The following is a 21930-nucleotide window of genomic DNA, read 5'->3' on the forward strand; positions in this document are numbered from 1 at the left end:
AAAAAATAATTACTTCATGTCATGCCAAACCTGTATGATGATCTTTCTTCTGTGGAGCATAAAAGATGTTTTGAAAATGTCTTTGTCCATACATTGGACATCAGGTTTTTATGATTTTATTTTTATATTTTCACTTTTTGTTTCAAGATTTATTAATGTTATGTGCTTTAGTTTTTTTTTTTTTCATTTAGGTCAACATTTTTGTTTAAGGTTAATTTTTAGATTACATTTTATTTCAGCTATATTTCAAATACTGAATATTTTTGATAGTTTTAGTAAATTATGACAGAATTTTAATTTTTGGGTGTTCAAACTAACTTCATACATCAAACTTATCTCTAACTATTTGAGATAAAGGAATGAAATGTACCTTAAATTCTCCAGGGTTTTGGAGATTGTTTTGTATGTTGTTATCAAAGCTATATAACCTATAAACTAACAAAACAATGTTACAAAATTTGCTGAGAAAACAGTTTTTGTGTTGTGTGCAATTTTTTTCCTTAAGAAAGGAAACAAATGTGTCTCTTTGCAAGAAATATAAAATAAATATTAATACATTTATTAATAAATATTCTTTTAGTTTAGGGTTAGTTTTATATTGTTTTATAGTTATATTGTTATATAGTTTTGTATTTGTATTAGTATTATAATATATATTACGTTATTGAAAATATTCTGATACTATTCTGATTAGTTGTGATACCATTACTGTACCATGGTACTGCCAAAGTACTTTCTTGTATTTTGTACCATGGCATTTGCATAATACTCCAAGGTACTTCAAAGAATACAAAACAAACAGTGATGTTGTTATTGCACCATGGTATAAGTTAAAAAAAAAGCTAAAATGATTGGCTCCTATTTGGTAAAGGAGAAAAAATGAGAAGGAATTCATTATTTTGTGTTGCATTTATTTTTTACTTTTTCTTAAGAGAGGAAACAAATACGTCTTTGAAAGAAAAATATAGATATTTAGAGGCAAATGAAAGCATTTGGCACATTAAAGGCAAACCATTATGAGATTAATTCTGATGTTTATACATTGACAGCCTGGTTATAAACAATCATATTAATATGTCTAAACAACTAATCTAGTGTGTTAACAGTAGTCTAGCCTCTGTGACAGCCCACAAATCTTTGCTTTGGCTGAATCATCCCTCGGGTCGGTTTCACTATAGGGTCTTTAACAACCAGCGGTTTTCTTTCTCAAGAACAGGCTCACACTTTTCACCCCAATTTGGTCTGTCTGATATTTTTGTACCTGATATTTTGACACAGACACCCTCCGGTACACAACGGGCTCCGAGGGCCTACTTTAAAAAGATGAGATCACGATCCATTTACTGTGGCCATCGCAACGATACTCAGTAATTAGGACTTGATATTCTTTCTTCTTGAGTGGAGCCTCCCAAGGTAGTTGCTATATATGGCGAGAGAGCACTATATTTTAATGGACTTTTCTAGGAGAGATACAATTATTTAGAAATTGTACAGCAGAGGATCACTTCAAAGGAACAGACAGTGCTATTGTTCTGTGAGACATTGTCCTTAAAATTCTCACGGGAGTCTGTGCGTAATGAGACGCTTGTTGAGTTGTTTGCTGTTGTTGGTGATGAAAATGCCAGTGTTTTCTGAAATATGTGATTTTTATCACGCCTCAAATTCTTACTGTGTCACCATAGGCCATTTTTAAAGTCTACTGTTTATTGGAAAAAGCTGAAGAGCTCTTAAGAGGAAGACTGTGATATTGGAGGAAAGGGGGAAAAATATTTATTTTTGTAAAAAATATTTTAAAAATATTAAGAATGATAAATATACGTTTATCATTAAATATTATTTTATTAATTTATATAATTTTCATATATACTGTATATATCACAATTTTGACTTTTTTATATATTTATATATTTTTTATATTTTTTATATATATATTAAAAAATATAAAATGTATTATGAAATATATTTATTTCATTTATTTATTATTCTATTTTAAATAATTTTTATTTATATTATTACTATATACACAAACGTCCATTGTCTTTGCAAATGAATGTTCAGACCTTACCATGGTACTGCCAGAGTACTTTCTTATTTCTTGTACCGTGGCATTTACATGTTACTCCAACGTACTGCAAGTTAATACTACCATAGTACATCAAAAGCATGGTTTATACATGTAAGACCACATTATTGGTAGCACCATGGTACAAGTAAACAAAAATACTGGCATTGCTAAAATTATTGGCTCCTTTTTGCGAAATTTTGCTCATGTCTGTTAAAAGTGTCTGCTGAATGAATTAATCTCGATGTATGTAATATGTACTACACTGTTACATGTTAAAAAAAACAAAAAAACATGGTGATACCAATTCAGTATAATGGCATTGCTGATATTGTTGACTAAATTCTTAGTGTTCTTCCTTGTTTTGCTAGTTGCTTTGGATAAAAGCTTCTGCTAAATAAATCAAATGCACCCCAATACTTATACCTCCTTTTGAGTCCGCAGATGTTTGGATGCACTTTACATATCAAGCCTGATTCAATGTCTGTATGTGAATAACGCCCTGGCAGGCTGACAGTTCGTATGATTCCCCTGCTCTCAGCTGCATGCAGATAATGCTCTACATGCATGCATGAAGCAGCACTCATGTGTGACACTGAATTAGACCACATCACGCTACGGAAAACACGGTCGGCGTCGTCTGCGCACGAGACGTGAGCGCTACAGTTTGATCACGTCTGGCAAACCTGAATTCTGCAGATTGGACTCAGATGTGTCCAATATGAAGGTGGGCACGGGTGGGATTACGTTAAGTGCAGCATGTGCACGGTGCGTTTCGCTGACTTAACGTTTAACGCGCAACCCCACAAGCATCCCCCCTCTCCCCACCGGTACAGTGACACATTCATGAATTTAATTCCTCTGATGATTTACCGTGGTATGTGGCTTGGCTGCGATTTAATTTTTCATAGAGAGAGTGCAGAGGCTCTGGGAGCACTTAAGTGCGGAGTGGATAGGGATGGGGTTGCAGGGTGCGGGGTTAGAGGAACCTGTACGGGATTTTTCCCCTCCTGGCTGATCCTGGCACTGTAGTGTGTGGTTTGGGTTTGTCTCTTGTTCCTTTTTTTGATGGTGTCCTTTCTGCACCAGCAAGATCAGAGAGCCTGCGTGCAATTTTAATCAGTACGGGGAGCGGGGAATAGATAGAGGGGCAGAGAGAGAGAGTGAGACAGAGAAAAGGGGGTGGGGGGGATTGATCGCCACGGAGAGAGAGAGAGTGTGTGTATGTGAGACAGATAGAGAAAGAGAGGCATAGAGACGGGAGGGAGGGGGGTTTGGGAACGAGCAGAGCGTATATGCCGTGCAGCGGGTCTCAGCATCAGACGGCATATGGCAGCCCTGCAGAGCTCTCAGAAAGGACTCTGTCAATGAGAACTGGAGTAAAAAGCAAGTCAAAGAGGAAAGAAAGCCGGAAACAGTGAGTGGACATGATGCACAGCTGAACTGAGATGTCTTTAAGGTGATTACCAGCTGCGACTGATGCGCTACCGATGGCTTTCTGGAGGAGCACTATGTCATTTGGATGTTTTGCTTTGTGAGCGCTGAATGCAGCTGCTGCTGTGACTGAGCGTTCCCAGATCAGGGATGCAGCAATCCTTGCCCCCAAGCGCAAGACCCTTAGGAACGTCTGCAAGAGGAACGGAGCGACCAGAGCAGGGGGCTGGGCTGCAACAAGAGGGACCGTGCCGTCAGCCGGGCTTTCTTATGGGGTTATCCATCCATTGTTGGAGCTCACCTCATTTCAGTTGGATGTACCTCGCTTTGATGGCGTTCTCCGTTCTGGCATGTTAGCCCAACGAGGTGCGTCTAAGCTCGGAGGGACCAGCAGTCCTTGGATTACCGTGACCGGAACGCTGCCCGATCGGGGCCGAAGGACCCTCAGGAGCGTTTTCTAGAAGAACGGAGCAACCTGTGCAAGGGGGCAGGGCTGCAAGAAGAGGGACCGATCCATCAACGGGGTTTCTTATCAATTGTTTCCACTGGATCAAGGCTTGGTTTTACCTCTTTCGATGGTGCATTCCACTCTGGTATGTTAGTCCGGCGAGGTGCGTCTAAACTTGGAAGGACCAGGAGCACTTGGATAACCGTGACCAGAACGCTACTTGGACTGCTTGGGGAAGTGGTCAAACCGGCTGCTATCTAATGGTGGGAGGGGTTCCTCATCAACAACTCGAGAGAGGAATGGGAAAATGTGCCATGAAGATCTTTCGAAGGACGAGCTGGCATCACACAAGGCTTCTGGTGGCATTTTGGTGGACTGATGATCAATGAGTTGGACGGTTCGGCTTCAGGATCCATGACTCTGTAGTAGCAGAGACTCTGTAAACTCACTGACATTGGTGTTCTTACTCTCCAGCTGTTCTTAGGGCTTTACTAAAGGATTTTGCTTCCAATTTCAAGGACAAGTCTGTTTTATTGAGCCTTGCGTTGTAAAGGAATGTTTGTTTCATAGGTGCAGAGCAGGGGCAAAGCAGGGCGCACTTTCCTGCAACTTCCTAGTAGCTTCTCATAGATCTCGATATTTTGCTGCAAGCCAAAAGCTCTCCTTGAACTTTTATGATCTTCCTGTCTGGGCAACGTGCTGACATCCCTTGACGCGATTGTTTGAATCAGATACAGAAAAGCTGAGTAGACATTGTTTCATTTGTTTGTCCTCTTCTTGAGAAGCGACGCCAAATTGTCCCAATTAATTGACTTGACGCTCTTCTTTAAAGGACTACCTGCCAAGGTCTACCTCCATACCCCATCAGCCTTGGCCCTCATCTCCATTGCAGTGAGGGCTTGTGGAGGAATCTCCATTACTAGTTTAGTCTGTATATCTGGGGCCCTGCGTTTAGCGGAGGCCCGTCGCTCAAGCCTGGACACTGCCTTGCTGTTGCTGCTGCTGCCCTCAGCTCTGCTGGCCAAAGATGATGTGGCAGTGCCACATCTCGGCCTCCGAGTGCCGCTGCTACAGGCTAAATGGTTTTTCGCTGCTCAAACGCCATCCTTTGTCGGCAGATGCAGCTGGGAGCCGTGTGCTGGAGCAGTCGGTGGGGGAGTGGCTGGAACACGTGGGCTTTCCTCAGTATGAGAGCAAACTGGTGCTCAATGGCTTCGATGACCTGCGCTACATGGTGAGTGGCTCTTGTGTGTGGAGATTGATTGACAGCAGGTTGGTCAGGGGATGTGGTGAGTTTCTATATTTCTAATTTTTAAAGGCTGAAAATATGATAAAAAGTTACTTTTTTTTCCTTCTTCTTCTTCTTCTTCTTCTTCAAAAAAATACTTGAATGAGTGTTCAGTATTTATGTATTTTTTATTTTATATTGTGTTGATTAATTCTGTAATATTTAATTGCTATAATACAGAAATAGTTTTATAATTTAAACTAAATAATTCCATATTAAAAGTTTATTTTCAAAATAAAAGTTGAATTTCAGTGCTTCAGAATAAAAGGGTACATGACATTTCAAGCATTGACTTGCATTTTGACATGCTATAAGCCATATAAAAATATTTTAAACAGTATTTTTCAACAAATTATGCATTTTTATGGTCTTAGACTACATGGAATATTTGTTCATTTAAAACATTCAGTTTATCACATTGCAGGACTATCTAAGTAAACTACAAAGCAAAACAGCTAAAATATTAAATATATGTAAATATTTCTTAAATATATACATGTATGTGTGTGTATTTACAAATGCATACAAATATACACATTACACACAAATATTATGTAAACGAACTTTTGTTTTGGATGAGATTAATTGTGATTAATCGATTTGACAGCAAATATATATGTATATATGATTGCATATAGATAGCTAGATGGATGCATAGATACATACATACATACATATAAGTATATGCGTGTATGCATGTATGCATTCATAAGAAGTAACTGGTTACAGGTTTGAATATTCTTGCAATGCGCTGACTAAGTGTTTGATGTTCAAAAGTACTAGATGTACCTGAAAGTGTTGCAGCAAACTACCTCTGCTGTCACTTTTATGCAACGCTTGATTGTTCTTGTGAACTGAAGTAAAGCAGAAACTGATGTGAATGTGCATACGTTCAGGGGAGTAACGTGATGGAAGATGAGGACCTTCATGAAATTGGCATCACCGACCCAGGCCACAGAAAGAAAATCCTTCATGCAGCAAAAAGCCTCCCAAAGGTAGCGCGTTTCAGTCCCTAAATAGTATTTGGACACAAAGTGTGAAACCGAGTGGCATTTATTTTTAAAAAGACAATTTTCAAGCACGCATTTCATCCACTTCCACTTAAAATTACCTTGGGACTGGTTGGTTAAAAATCATTGCAAATATATCTCAGAAAGTGAAGTTAGTTCTGAAAAAAAGATTTTGTTTGCACTTGGTTTGATATTTTATCATCTAATGCAATCACATTCTGACGTTTAAAGTGTTACTTAAGTGTCCAAATGTCTCTCCTGGCTTCTCAGAGTGAGTTATGTATTCTATGCTATGCAATTTATTTTGAGACAGCGTTTTTCTCCTCCTTTAGGTGAAAGCTCTGGGGTGTGACGGCAGTACCTCTCTGTCCTCATGGCTGGAAACTCTGGGTCTTGGAGAGTATCTGCACAACTTCCTGTCTAGCGGCTACCGCACCCTGGACTGCGTTAAGAACCTGTGGGAGCTCGAAATCGTTAATGTAAATGTGCTTTTCATGCTGGTGTGTAAGTTTTTGTATGGTGTGTGTACTGTGATCTGATACACTGACAGTTCTTTTTTCTCTATGCAGGTGTTGAAAATTGGCCTTCTTGGTCACAGAAAAAGAATCATAGCCTCAATAGCAGAGCGACCGTATGAGGAAGCACCTTCAAAATCCAACCGCTTTTCCCAACTCAAGGTAATAGACACAATCAGGGCTGCTGCTGCTGGCCAAATGGGTGCCCTAAGCAGGATTGTATTGTTGTGCCTCCTCCCTCAAATATTATGGAAGTAAACAACACCAACTATAGGGGTCAAAATAGAACTTTAATCAAATATAAAAGTAAATAAATAGATAAATTGTAATTATATTATTTACAAATTACAATTGTAGCTCTAGACAGTTACCTTTGGCTATTATTTTATTAATACAGTTGTCTGATTGATTTTATGGTCTCAAGCATTCAGAAATCATACAAAAGAAAATTAAGCAGTTTTACTACGATAAAACCATGGTTCATTTTTGTAAGGGTTGTGATGTCCATGTTTTTTGTTGAAGAAAAACATCAGCAATTACCAGGCCTTTGGCGCCCTTTACAGGCATTTATAACATGTAATGTTGAAAAAAAAACAATAGACACCATCACAAAATTGTAATGGTTTTACTGGTTATAATGGGACTTGGTATTGGTTTTAATGGAAACATAATGGACTACTGGTAATTGGTCACCTTCTATTGGTGGCTTGTTAAAACCAATAAATCCTGATGGAATATGTCCCAAAACACACTACAGAAAACCATTTTTTAATGGTTTTAATGGTTAAAAATTGATGGTTTGTAATGTTTGTAATGGTATTTGTGATGGTATTAGAATTTTCTGTGTTGGTTCTATTGTTTTTTTCAGCTCATTGTTTTTATATAATGCCTTTTAAGTCATTTTAAATGCTGTTGTTGGCTTAGGTTTGTTTTATAACCACAAAAATATTATCTTAATACTTTTTTGTATATTATTATTTGAAGTAACAAAACCATGGTTAATTTGCGGTTACCATGGCTACAGGGCGTACCCACCAATGAGGTCCCCGAGGTCCGTACCTCGGTATTTTTCCAATAACAGAAGTTGTAAAATTACCTTATATTAATTATGCTCTGGTGCTGCAAGGATGAAAAATTCATTCCAAACACAGCCACAGCACTTTTACGTCTCTGAGCAACATGACGGTGTTTAGTTCCTGGATTAATCAACCGTTTAAATGATTCGGTTCAATCGCAATGACTCACTTATTAACATGACTTGCTGCCACCTACTGGCGGTTTTAATTTCACATTTCGACTTTCTCGAAGGTTTTAAATCATTTCAAATATCAATATATCAAAACATTATTTATGCATTTGTAATTGCAGGTTAAATGCATTTATGTCCTGCATTAAACAGTGTGTAAATACATCTAAATGCCACTTCAGATGACTCTTGTGTTGATTTCATTTGCTTGGTATCAGCCCAAATGTCTTATTCTTATTCTAAACTGATTAAATGTAAGAATTTGACTCAAAAGATAATGGACAATTTTAGAAAAAAAAAAAAAAGGCTTTATATAAAGGTAAAAATGCCCATAAAATGTAAAAATCAGTTTAAATTTATTGGAAAAGACTCATTTTTATCAGTGTGAATAATTTAAAAAAAATAAAATATTAATGTTTAATCATTTTAGACACCTGATTTTACTGAAGCCTACCAGGATAATTATAACTAAGTTTATTAAATTCATAAATAAACAAACTATCATTCATTGCAACATTTAATCTGATTTTCATGCTTAAGAATCTGTTGATAAATCTTGAAAAATAATTTATGCTACTTTATGCCCACTGACTTGGTTTTAAACCTATATTATTATCCAATTTATGAGCTTTAAAACATCTTAAAATGCGCACATATAGGTCAGGAAAATCTACATTTTCTCGGGGGAGCATGCCCCCGAACCCCCATACCAATCTCCATTTTGGGACCTCGGGATTTATAAAAACCTGCGTATGGCCCGGGCTACAAGAACCATGTTTTGTTGTTGTTGTTTTATTCGTGTTAAAACCATGGCTAACTTTCATTAGGGAACATGAAACCTCGCAGAGAATATTAGGTGTGTTGGTGGTGGTGAAATCATTACCGACATTAAAACACATTATTAACCTCAACACCCAAAAAAGTTTCACAGGATTATGAATGTAGCCTACCTGAAAGTGAAGCACGGGCTTCGTTTTCATATTTTTTCCCCTTCTTTTCTTGGCGCCGGTTTTCTGATATATTTCTGAAATAGTGCCCGCGCCCGCTACATACAGAGTTACATTTTTAATTTTTTTTTTTTCTCTGAGCAACTGAGTTGGTGCCCTACGCAAACTGCGTACTCTGCGTATAGGGAGCGGCAGTACTGGACACAATTTAGCATCATTAAGGCCCAAAATGGGTTTCAATACATGATATTCAGATATAACAGTAAATATGTTTTACCTTGTATCAGATTCAGGACCTGTTGTCTCAAAATACGTCACCGCTCAGTTACATGGACCCCTACACCAGTCGCTCCATGGACATGTTGCTTCCATTGGGAGAATCAGGCAGAAAGAGCCGAGCGTTGGATCAGGATGGCAGTATTTCCCTTCGCTCCTTCGGCGAAAGATCACGCTCACATGTAAGCGCCTCTGTGACTGATCACTGTGATTATAATGACTCCTCTCAAGCAATGAATCACATTGGAGTCATTATATGAGAAATGCTGCAAACTGTGTAGTTCTAAATTACATAATAAATAAAAATGCATAGTTTTTATTAACATTTTGTATCAGTTTTTTAGATTGTCCATTTCCATTTTAATTTTAGATCAAATTTAGTAATTTTGTTGTGTTTTTGTTATTTTTAGTAGTTTTTGGGGCTTTTTTATGTCAATGGTTTTTTTTTAGTTTTAGTTTTAGTTATTTTAGTACATCAAGATAAACTAAATTAAAATGAGAAATTTACATGAAATAAAAAAAATTCAGTTAACTTTTATTTAATTTAAATTAACAAACACCATTTTTTATGGTTTTATTTTAATAACCCTGATTCTTAACAAACACTGATGCAACTGTAATTCTTACAAATTAAGGTAATAAAAAAAATTTAATATTAAAGTAATTATTAAAAAAATAATAGTGAAAAATAATTTTTTGCAGGTGGGAGAAAAATGTCAAATTTGTCTAAAATCTGTCTAAAAATGACATTTGTCTGAAATTGACATTTTAGACAAATTAATTTACATTTGTTCAGACCTAAATAACAGAAAACAAAAAATATTGTTTGCTTATTATTTAATATATATTTTTTATTGTTCGTTTTTCTTTGAAGAAGCTTATTTCTGTTAAATGAAATGAAGATTTCAGTTTAGATTTTGTGGTGTTTGTAGTGCTATTTTGAATACTAAAAGTGAATTTTTCATGAAACACATTTAGTAATATTTACTATTTATGTTTCCACATGCTCTCTAACAAATGAGTTAAAATGGTTATGAGGTCTTTGTGAAGAATTCATTCTTGTACATGTTTGAATGCTGATGTCTGTTACCACGGGGCACGGTAACACGTCTGAACACCACAGAACATGAATAATTCATACCGCTTTTAAATAAGGCAATTTTTCAATAATTTAAACTCATTATGCTTCTAAATTTACGGAGGAACAATAGTAAAATGCTGCAAAAATACCATTAAATATAACTCCACTTTAAATATAAATATGTGACCCTGGACCACAAAACCAGTCTTAAGTATCAATTTTTTTAGATTTATACAATAAATGAAATAATGAATAAATAAGCTTTCCATTGATGTATGGTTTGTTAGGATCGGACAACATTTGGCTGAGATACAACTATTTGAAAATCTGGAATCTGAGGGTGCAAAAAAATCAAAATATTGAGAAAATCGCCTTTAAAGTTGTCCAAATGAATTCTTAGCAATGCATATTACTAATCAAAAACGACGTTTTGATATATTTACAGTAGGAAATTTACAAAATATCTTCATGGAACATGATCTTTACTTAATATACTAATGATTTTTGGCATAAAAGAAAAATCTATAATTTTGACCCATACAGTATATTTTTGGCTATTGCTACAAATATACCCCAGCGACTTAAGACTGGTTTTGTGGTCCAGGGTCACATATACGGTGAATCTTTTTAAAATTTTTGTTATTTGATGTGACTGCACTTGTTGTTTTCCATTAGGACCGTCATGCAGATCGACATTCACGTCTAAGTATTCGCCCTTCCAGCCACTCTGCCACATATACCACAGTCTCCACCTGGCACCATCACCCTGAGAAACTTATCACCGAGTCCTGCGTTTATGAGGCCAGAGTAAGTCTTTTCTATGAGGATTTGTCAGTTTATACACTTCACAATAGATTTACCTAGACGTATGCCACTTTTTCTAATAGGAATGGATTCCAAGCTTTTAACAAAGGGAACTGTCTTCAGTTGCTCTCATACACCCTAAAACTATCAGAGTAAAATATTATTTTCATGTTTGTGTTTTTATCAAAAAAGTTCAAATCTGATTTAACAAAAAAAAAGCATTTTAAAAGGAATAGTTCCCCCATAAATGATAATTTGCTGAAAATTCACACACACTCTGGCCATCCAAGGTGTAGACAGGTTTGTTTCTTCATGGGAACAGATTTTGAGAATTTAGCATTCCATCACTTGCTCAGCAATGGATCCTCTGCAGTGAATGGGTGCCGTCAGAATGAGAGTCCAAACAGCTGATAAAAACATCACAAGTAATCCACACCACTCCAGTCTATCATTTAATGTCTTGTTTGTAAGAAACATTCACTGCAGAGGCTCCGTTGGTGAGTCAGTGATGTAATTCTACATTTCTCTAAATCTGTTTCCATTAAGAAACAAACTTATCTACATCTTGGATGGTCTGTTTCAGCAAAATTGAATTTGCCAAAGGATATAGAGAGAGGTCAGGAAATGATAGTGGATCAGGAAATGACTCGAGCTGGCTTCAGACTCACAGTGCCTGCGCAAGCACCACACTTCTATGTGTCAGAGTGTGTGCACTAACCAGTACGGCTCAAACCCCGAAAGGATTTTCAAAAGGATTGTGACTCAGGTCATCAAGAGCAAAACCAGAGTAAGACAGAGTCTAGATTTAAATAATAAAAGATCCATTAATGAGCACCACATTAAAAATTAAAGTGCTCTTTTGAACGTCATTGTTATTTTTAAAATGTGAATCCTGGGATGAAACTGAGAGAGGAAGTATTATGCAGCATAATAGCGATAGATATATTAATAATGATAGATTTATAGATTAATAATATTACAAAATATTTCTGTTTCAATTAAATGCTGTTCTTTTGAACTTTCTATTCATTTTGTTTTCCACAAAAATATAAAGCAGGACAACTGTTTTTTTTTTTTTTTTATATATATATATATATATTTTTTTCAGAGGAAAATGCATAGAGATCAGGACATACATAATTTCTCAGAAAGAAAAAAATAAATGGAAACACATTCATATTAATGTTACTATGGAGAGTATGCATATACAGAGTATGTATGCCCTCAATCTTGAAAACTAATTTCTCAAAAGTTACATAGACATTATATTTTCTTCCTCATAACAACAACTATATACAAAAGAACATGGGGAGATATTGCTTACAACTCGTACCAAAAGATACCTTAAAAGATCTGTTACAATTCAACGTACCGGTTTAATATAATCTATCCATTTATTCCAAATTAGAAAAAATTCTATCTTGAGTTCTTAATGAAAAAGATAGTTTTTGCATCACATAAATAATGTGTATTGTGGGTGACTCTGGCTTTAGCCATTTTTTAGTGATGCCTTTTTTACTAGCCGCCAGGAAAATTAACAACAATTTCTTATCCTTATTGTTCCACCCATCTAAGTTTATCTTACCCAGATATAGAGATTCATAATTAAATACAATCTCTACTTCAAAAACAGCTTCTAAATTCCTTTTAATCTCTTGCCAATATTGGGTTAGTTTCTGACACCCCAGGACAACTGTTTTCAACATTGATAATAATCTGAAATGTTTCTTGAGCAGCAAATCAGCATATTAGAAGACTGGAGTAATGATGCTGAAAATTCAACTTTGCATGAATTACATTTTACAATATTTATAATAATAAATATAAATGGTAGTAATATTTCATAAAATTGCAATTTATTTAGTTTGAATTTTATATTGTTTCTATTTTTATTTTACTATTCCTCACATGTAACATGCTAAAAAAACATCTACTAGGTGAATAAATGTACATTTCTGACAAAATATATTTTTCCATTCTTCCTTTTCCAGTATTTAGGGTCTGTGATCATCCGAGACCTACGAGGAATTGAATCTACACAGGAGGCCTGCGCTAGAATAAGGGTACAAAAACATATATTAGTCAATATGCTATTATACAATGTGCACAAAATGTAACAAATATTTAAGACAGTTTTGTGAGTCCATTAATCATTTTTTAAATAAATTCTTGCCTTTTAATGTTTACCAGAAATCAAAGGATCACCGGAAAGGTCCTGTCATAATACTGAATATCACCTACAGAGGAGTCAAGTTTGTTGACGCAGCCACCAAGGTATGAGCAGCTACCAATTCATACTGTAACTAAAGTTAATAGCGCTTCACCTTAGTGTAAACCAGGAGAGTTAAACTGATTCTTATTATTAATGGTGTTTCCTAAGCATCACTATCAGAGTTAGAGATTTGTACGACATGTGACCCATCCTGCACTATTTGTGGCACAGACATGAATGATAGATTATGGTTATATATGGTTACATAGCCCTGTATGGTTATGAATTAGTGAAGTGCTCATGTTTTTTGCGGATGTTTGAGAATTGTGATGGACTCGCTCAGTATTTTTATACTTTTGCAGGCGATGGTTGCAGAGCATGAGATCCAGAATATCTCTTGTGCAGCCCAGGATCCGGATGACCTTTGCACATTTGCATACATCACAAAAGATCTGAAGTCTGGTTATCACTTCTGCCACGTCTTCACTACAGTAGAAGTGGTGGGTGTTATTTTTATCTAGGGTTGCAAATGTGCTGGAACATTTCCGGAAACTTTCCATGGGAACTTCATCTGGGGAATTTTGGAAATTTATGGGAATTCATTGAAAATTTAAATAAACTGTATCATATACAAACATAAATATAAACAATTTATTTGGTCATAAGTTGACATGAAATTTTAAAAATGACATTTCTGACTTTGATTTAATTGTAAGTAGAACTTGAACTTGAGCAACATAAAAGCATGTGTTCATTGATGAATAAAAACTTAAAAAGAACAGCATTTATTCAAAACAGAAATCTTTTCTAACTATATAAGTCTATACAATCACTTTTCATCAGTTTAACACATCCTTGCTGAATAAAAGTATTAATTTCTTTTTAAAAAAAGAAAGAAAAAACTACTGACCCCAACTTTTTGAACGGTAGTTTAAAAAGTTGTTAAAAAATATCGCTGTTTTAAATAAATGCTGTTCTTTTTTTAATGTTTTATTCATCAAAGAATCCTGAATTTTTTTTACAGGTTATAAAAAAAAATATTAAGCAGCACAACCGTTTCCAAAATTGATAATAAATCAGCCTATTAGAATGATTTCTGAAGGATCATGTGATACTGAAGACTGGGGTAATGATGCTGAAGCGTCATAGAAATACATATATTAAATAAATATTATATATTAAAATAGAAAACTATTCTTTTAAATTGTAATAATATTTCACAACATTACTGTTTTGTATTTTGGGTCAAATTAACACAGGTTTGATTAGCATAAGAGACTTCTTTCAAAAACTTGTCCAAATATGTCCAAACTTTTGACCAGTACTGTGCTTCTGTATGATAACAGAAATCTGGCTAGAGCATCACAGCTTGAGCTAGCTAGCATACCTAGCCCTTATAAATTGTTAATGAAATAGTGCTAACTAGCTTACATGTAGCATATCTGATTTACTGGCTAGCTAGCTACTGTGTAAACACATTTTGGTATTTGCTATTGAAACTTTAATACCATACATCAAATATATTTACCCACGTAATATCAACACTTACTTGAATGGCTGCGGCCCTTGGGCTAAGTAGTGTTCTGTTTGCATGTGATTGAGAAGATTTTTTTTTTTCAACTACATTTAAGTTCCCTGTTATAGGCTAAGGGCTTGTGTCAAGGTGTTTTTCACCAAAATGTAATTTAATTTTCATTGATTATTTAATTAAATGTATTTTTGTTGTCTTATATGCATTTTGTTATTTTAGATATAGATAGATTAATTTAATTTAATATTTTATTTAATATTGAACTAAATGTTTTTCTGAATTTAATCTACACAGGATATTTAATATGTCATTTAAAATGTATTTTTTCATTAATTAAATTTTTTCTGACACTGAATTGAATCTACATGAGATTTTAATTTTGATAAATATAACAATTTTATTTACATTTTTTCTCAGTCTCTCTTACCCTTAAAATGAAACAATGTACTGCTTTATGTAAATGAGCTCTGTTGTGATTGGTTGTCCTCTTCACATGTGAAAATGAGTAACACTTACAGGTTGCGGTTTGACTGTAAGGTCCAATATAGTTTTCTCTGCCACTTTTTATAGCCTTACTAAGAGTGAAAACACGCATTGTGTAATTATTTTATGACTCAACTAATGGCTGTTCCCCGTACAGACACAGACCTATGAGATCATCCTGACGCTGGGACAGGCGTTTGAGGTGGCATATCAGATGGCTCTCCAGGCACAGAAGTCCCGTCGTCACAGTTCATATGCTGGTCCAGCCTCCGAAAACATAGAACCCAAGACCAACAGGCCCACCTCGCAGTCCCGCAACAGCATGCGGCGCTCCACCGTGAGTATGACTTCATCATAGCATCATGAATATATTGTGTTCACATATATTTGATCGATTGCCTCAGAAAACAGTATTTACAGTATTGCACTTACAATGGATGTCTATAGGCTTTAACAGCAGAAATTTGCAGCTTGTATATTTTTTTAAATCAAAATTCTTCTGATTCTGTACAAAACTGTTTTATTTTACTGTTTTATCAAGATTAATCGCATGCAAAATAAAAGTTTTTGTTCATATAATATATGTGTGTGTACTGTGTATATACAAATACACACACATACAGTATATATTTTGAAAATATTTACATGTATTTGCGTGTATATATTTATATTCATATAATTTATATTATATATTTATATTATATATATAAACATATTTTTTTTCTTAAATATATATGTGCAAGTGTGTGTATTTATATATATTTAATAAATATACACAGTACACAAACATATATTATGTAAACAAAAACTTTTATTTTGGATGCGATTAATCGCGATTAGTAGTTTGATTTATGTAAAACTCCCATCTTGGTATCCTTCTGCATATTGTATGAAAGTTACTGGAATATTAAAGGCTTGTAAGTCTCTTGTAACTAATGTTAAAGTTTTTTTTTTTTTACTTTAGAAACCTTGTGTATTTTCTATATTTTAAAGTTTTATTGCAATATATCTTCCTCCATTTTGAGTGCATCACTATAAACATGATTTTTGCTTGCTTATACAAACTGTGAGATGAGTCAAAATGATTATGTGTGTTAATCGACAGCTTGTCAGAGATGATGTCCATAAAACCTAACCTAAACTAAAATATTTAAAAAATGGATATTGAAAAAAAAAACAGACAGAATCGATAGACTTTAGTCAGAGTAAATGTCATATTTAATGGCTGTGAAGTATAGAGGTACAACTGATTCACAGTTTCTTAGGGTTTTTCCTAAATGTCTTAAAGTCCTTGGTCGCAGATTATTTTCATAAGCATTATTTTCTGGAGTTTATGCTCTCAGTTACACTGCTTCCTTTGCAGCTTCATTTGCATTTATGTCAGTTTAAATATGACATCTACTCTAACAAATGTCTATATTACATTTGGGTATTTTGAGTCATTAGTGACACAATATAATCACAGCACACGCCTTCTTATTTGTGCCCGGTTTAATGTGGAATTGATTCTGAGTAGATGAATTTTTGTGTTAATTTGTTTCAACAAGCTGCATCCTTGGGTCATTTCTATTCTGCAGTACCTTCTGAACTTTAAGGCTTGTATAAAAGGATATAGCAGATGTTCAAAGATATGTTTGGTCAAGCACAGGCTTTCTTAAATATGATTAGATTATTTGCAGAATTGCAAGACAATAAAAATGAAGTAAATTAAGAGCTAAAGTTATGCGTTGTTGATCAAGGGCTAGTTAAGTTAATTGTGAGATTAAAAAGTTCTGATATTGTTTAAACATTTTGAAATGTTGATATCACACTAATTTCTGTAATTGAGAAATTAGTATGATATCTGGATTAGCACGATACCTTCAAACTAGATTGAATGTTTTAGAGTGAGACAAATATAAAAAAAATCACCAAAAACAAATTTTATTCCCAAGAAAACACATTGATTAGAAAAGGGAAAAGAAATGAAGAATGTTTTTTTTTTTTTAATGTTATAAGTGCAGGATGAAAAACATCAGCTTAAACCAAGGTAGTGAAACCATTTAAAATTCACCTTGTTGAACTGTGATAAAAGATCATGTGATTTCCATCTTTAAAATTTTGTAGTATTTTATTTAGACATGCAGGTGCATAACTTTTGTGAAAAAGTTATCTTTTTTTTTTGTAACTTATTTCAAAAGGTGAAACTTTGATGTATTCTAGATTGATTACATGTAAAGTAAAATATTTGTGTAAAATGTTTTAATTTTGATGATTAGAGCTTACAGCTCATGAAAGTCAAAAATCCAGTATCTCAAAATATTAGAATATTTACATTTGAGTTTCATTAAATGACCATCCCTACAGTAAATATTCTGGGTATCTCTTGTTCTTTAAAACCACAACAATGGGGAAGTCTGCTGACTTGGCAATGATCCAGAAGACAATCATTGACACCCTCCTCAAAGAGGGTAAGTCACAGAAGGTCATTCCTGAAAGAGGTGGCTGTTCACAGTGCTGTATCAAAGCATATTTAATGGTAGGAAAAGGTGTGCAATCAACAGGGATGACCAGAAGCTTGAGAACACCATCAAGCAAAGCTAATTCAAACACTTGGGAGAGCTTCACAAGGAGAGAACTGAAGCTGGAGTCAGTGCATCAAGAGTCACCACACTCAGACATCTTCAGGAAAAGGGCTACCAAGACAACGTCAGAAGCATCTTACCTGGGCTGTGGAGAAAAAGAACTGGACTGTTGCTCAATGGTCCAAAGTCCTCTTTTCAGATAAAAGTAAAATTTGCATTTCATTTGGAAATCAAGGTCTGGAGCCTGGAGGAAGAGTGGAGATGCACAGAATCCAAGTCCAAAGTCAATACAGCCGTCTACCAGGAGATTTTGGAGCACTTTATGCTTCCATCTGCTGACAAGCTTTATGGAGATGCTGATTTCCTTTACCGGCAGGACTTTAGCACTTGCCCACAGTGCCAAAACCACTTCCAAGTGCTTTGCTGACCGTGATATTACTGTGTTTGATTGGCCAGCCAGCATGCCTGACCTGAACCCCATATGAAATCTATGGGATATTTTCAAGAGAAAGATGAGAAACAGTCGATCCAACAATACAGACGAGCTGAAGGCTCAATAGTGCCTCAGCAGAGCCACAGGCTGATCGCTTCCATGCCACTCCTCACTGATGCTGCAGTTTGTGCTAAAGGAGCCCCGACCAAGTATTGAGTGCATAAATGAACATACTTTAAAGAACTTGGACTTTTCTGTTTTGCAAATCCTTTTTTTTTTTTTTTTTGATTGATCTTAGGAAATATTCAAATACTTTGAAATACTGGATTTTTGACTTTCATGAGCTGTGAGCTCTAATCATCAAAATTACAACAAAAAAACTTTTGAAATGTTTTACTTTACATGTAATGAATTTAGAATAAATGAAAGTTAAACTTTTTGAAATAAGTTACAAAAAAATAACTTTTTCACGATATTCTAATTTTTTGAGATGCACCTGTATATGATGGGGTGGTAAAATGTACTGCGTTATAGAAATGATCCACATGGAACAGGTTTAATTGTGTCGAGAGGTGTCACCTCCAATTCCGTTATATTTTTCATGTCTTATATTACTTTATTTTGTTGCCGTAAGCCTGTAATCTGTGTCTCTGTGCTTCTGCCCGGTCCTCCTTCCCAGGGTGCACCTGTGCTTGAATGCCGCTGCTGTTACTGTCACACGTGCTCTGCCCACCGCCCCTCCTACCTCCCGCTGCCCTCTATCAGCCCTGGAGTTCAGGTTCTGCTCTCTCTTTCTTTCTCTCTCTTCCTCACATTCTCCAGCACTCTTCTTCCTGCTACGTCTCTGGCTTTCTCTTCCCTGCCACTTATTCACTTTACTAATTTTCCTGTTATGTTTCCAGTTTTCACTGTTATCCACCTATTTTTTCCCCCCCCATGTACATTTTTGGTTGACACTAGCAACAGGTCACAACTTTAAAATGTGGTATAAGTAAAATCGTTTAAATTCAAGAGGATTTAAAGGTTGCAATCATGTACAGAATTCAAGGATGAGGATATGTTGTGTCATTGGCAAATTCTTGTTTTAGCCTGAGGATGTTCTCAATATGTCAACAGAGTAAGGTTTGTTTAAGAGAATCTCAGGAAACCTGTCAAGAACATACCTGTCCAGGTGATATTTCACTCGAGAATCAAAAGGAAATAAGATATTATATTTTGCATAAACAAAATAATTATTAAATGATTGTATTCAGTTGTTTTGCATTTATTAAGAACTGAATAAAGGGCAATATATTTGGCCTATTACAATGTGTGTGTTTACACACAAATAAATCAAATATATGTGTGTATGCACATACAATCACACACACACACACACACACACACACACACACACATAATGATAAATACAGGTAGGCAATATATTATTTAAATTGTTATATTATTTAAATAAAATTTTGTATTTGTTTTTAATTTTTAAACTTATTTTAGTATTTATACTTCATTGTAGTGAATTTAATATTGCTTAATCCTTACAATAACACAGTAAAAAATAAAACATCCATATGCATTATTATGGTAATTAAAATTTTGTGCATAATTGTCTTGGAAATAATGTCACAGTGCAAAACTCTAATGGTTCTAAACATAGGCTCATGTTAATGTATGCAAAATGTAATTTCTGAAGGGATTTTGGGGTGAAATGTGACCCAGATATGTTTTCACAAGATTTATTCAGTTATAGATGTACTTCACAGATCGCTACACAATTTTTCAATTGGGTTTACCATGCCTGGAGCAATGTCTTTAAAATTATTAGAAAGTAAAGTTTGCGTCGCCTAACAATGTCATTGAGAGGACTTTTCAAAAACAGAGTATTGCGTTTTAAGCAATACTTAAAATGTTGCGTCAGCAACATTGGAGATTGCTATCTTACATTTACACTTTTTATTATCAAACTCAAAATCGTCACTTTTTTGAAAACAACTTGAAATGACAGTATCAGGCGACTAAACGATTTTAAGATGAAGATTGTGTGCAAATTGAATTTAAGAATCCATTTGCAAGAACATTTGTCTGTTAAGTAGCAGCTAGAATGAGCATCTGCTTGCGTATAAACACTCAAACCAGCATCAGGTCCAGATATCAGTGTTGTTGTCCATATCTACGGTGATTTCTCCTACATGGTGTTCATCCTCAACGGCCATCTCCTCACTTTTGTGAAATGTGGGTTTCCGTTGGCTGCCATTCTCTCCTGCAGTCTCACTCCTCGCTCCTACTTCTCCGGCAGATCGACCCTCTGGAGCCGGAAACGGACCTGCAGTCCCTGGGCAGCACCAGTTGGCTCTTCGAACCGCGGGAATCCTCCAGGCCTTCGAGTAGCACCAAGTATGAGACCACCATATTTTGAAGCAGGGCACGGCCCTTGTCCAATCCCGCCTGCTGCCCCATTTCAACCCCACGCCCCATAAACTCGAGTGCCCCGTGCCTTCTCACTGTGATTTGTAGCCTTCCTCAGGGCAAGACTACTTCCCACTCCAGTCCCGACCCCGGCCCTTGCCTGCATTGCCCTCTCGGAGTGCCGTACGCCTCCACCTTCCTTTTTTTGTCGTCTTGACCGATGAGCGCTTTCTGGAATCCTTGGATTTGCCGTATAACCAGCCTCCTCAAACTCTTCCGTCATGGTCCGAAATCGCCTCTTGAAAGCTTCCCTATTTTATACATTATGCTGAATGTTTACGGTTCGGTCCCTCGTATCAGAGGGTTCTCTATCACAAAACCTCCAAACTTGATGCGCCGAGTAGCACTCGGACACTTGTAGCATTTCTACATCCCCTCATCCGGACGGACACATTGGCGGAACTTTATTAGAAATTAGTAGATCCACGAACTCTCTGACTGCAACAGCAATACTAGTACTGTTTTTCAAGTTTACGTACATTCACGGTCATGAATGCAACATAACGCAGTTTCCCATCGGCGCTCCTTGAACCCTGTAGCACTAGATCACTTTCCCCCCCCGTAGTTGGACCCACGTTTCCCCCCCAGCAGTTCTTCAGTTTTTCAAAAGAGTTGGGTCTGTAATCTCGATTCACATCCAGTGCTTCCTTTTGTCTTACCAGGCATCTGCAGCTCTGAGGCCCTCGGAAGAAAGACTATGCCTGTTTAGAGCGTTTAGAGGTTGGGATTTGAAATGCAATACAGTTTTACTGGGAAGAGTAGAATACAGCCCCAAGAAAGTGGAATAACCAAGACAACATTCCTATTCTGTTTTCTTGTTGGAATTTAATTGACTTTTTATCTAATAAGGGAATCCATTTTGTTTCGTAAAGTTCTATATTTGTAACTTTACATTGTTAACATCACATAATAAGTGTGTGTATAACCTCTATGTTCATTTTGTGATTGATGATTTGTTCTGTAAAATTAGTTCCCTCTGAGATTTCCACTACAAAGTCATTTGCAGAAAAATGAGACAGAATATTTTCGTAGACATAATAATAGTAAATGTTACTATTTTGAATTGCAAAATAATTCCCACGGTGACAATTATCTTTAGAGAGGAGATAATGAAGCCAAGAAAAGAAAAAAACACT

The 21930-nt window shown here is 35.6% G+C and overlaps 1 protein-coding gene across 2 annotated transcripts; it reads left to right on the plus strand.

Moving 5' to 3' along the window:
• The first annotated feature begins 3372 nt into the window (after positions 1–3372).
• On the plus strand, positions 3373–21586 carry LOC131542809 (ankyrin repeat and SAM domain-containing protein 1A-like). 2 transcript variants are annotated; one of them, XM_058779820.1, is made up of 12 exons: positions 3373–5178; positions 6129–6227; positions 6575–6721; positions 6812–6919; positions 9238–9408; positions 10983–11114; positions 13103–13174; positions 13302–13385; positions 13686–13823; positions 15495–15674; positions 19014–19112; positions 20595–21586. In XM_058779820.1, exons 1-12 carry the CDS (start codon positions 4972–4974, stop codon positions 20742–20744), a joined length of 1587 nt encoding a protein of 528 aa, XP_058635803.1. In that variant the 5' UTR covers positions 3373–4971; the 3' UTR covers positions 20745–21586. The 2 variants fall into 2 exon arrangements, with proteins under 2 accessions (XP_058635803.1, XP_058635804.1); XM_058779821.1 differs by lacking the exon at positions 19014–19112 and having other exon boundaries at positions 20625–21586.
• Positions 21587–21930: the final 344 nt, after the last annotated feature.

This window comes from Onychostoma macrolepis, chromosome 06, assembly GCF_012432095.1.
Source record: "Onychostoma macrolepis isolate SWU-2019 chromosome 06, ASM1243209v1, whole genome shotgun sequence".
NCBI classification, from domain to species: Eukaryota; Metazoa; Chordata; class Actinopteri; order Cypriniformes; family Cyprinidae; genus Onychostoma; species Onychostoma macrolepis.

Coding starts and splice junctions, on each gene's coding strand:
- LOC131542809 (XM_058779820.1), top strand. CDS start 4,972: ATGATGTGGCAGTGCCACATCTCGGCCTCCGAGTGCCGCTGCTACAGG. Junction 6,228..6,574: donor CAGCAAAAAGCCTCCCAAAG/GTAGCGCGTTTC, acceptor CTCCTCCTTTAG/GTGAAAGCTCTGGGGTGTGA. Junction 9,409..10,982: donor GCGAAAGATCACGCTCACAT/GTAAGCGCCTCT, acceptor GTTTTCCATTAG/GACCGTCATGCAGATCGACA.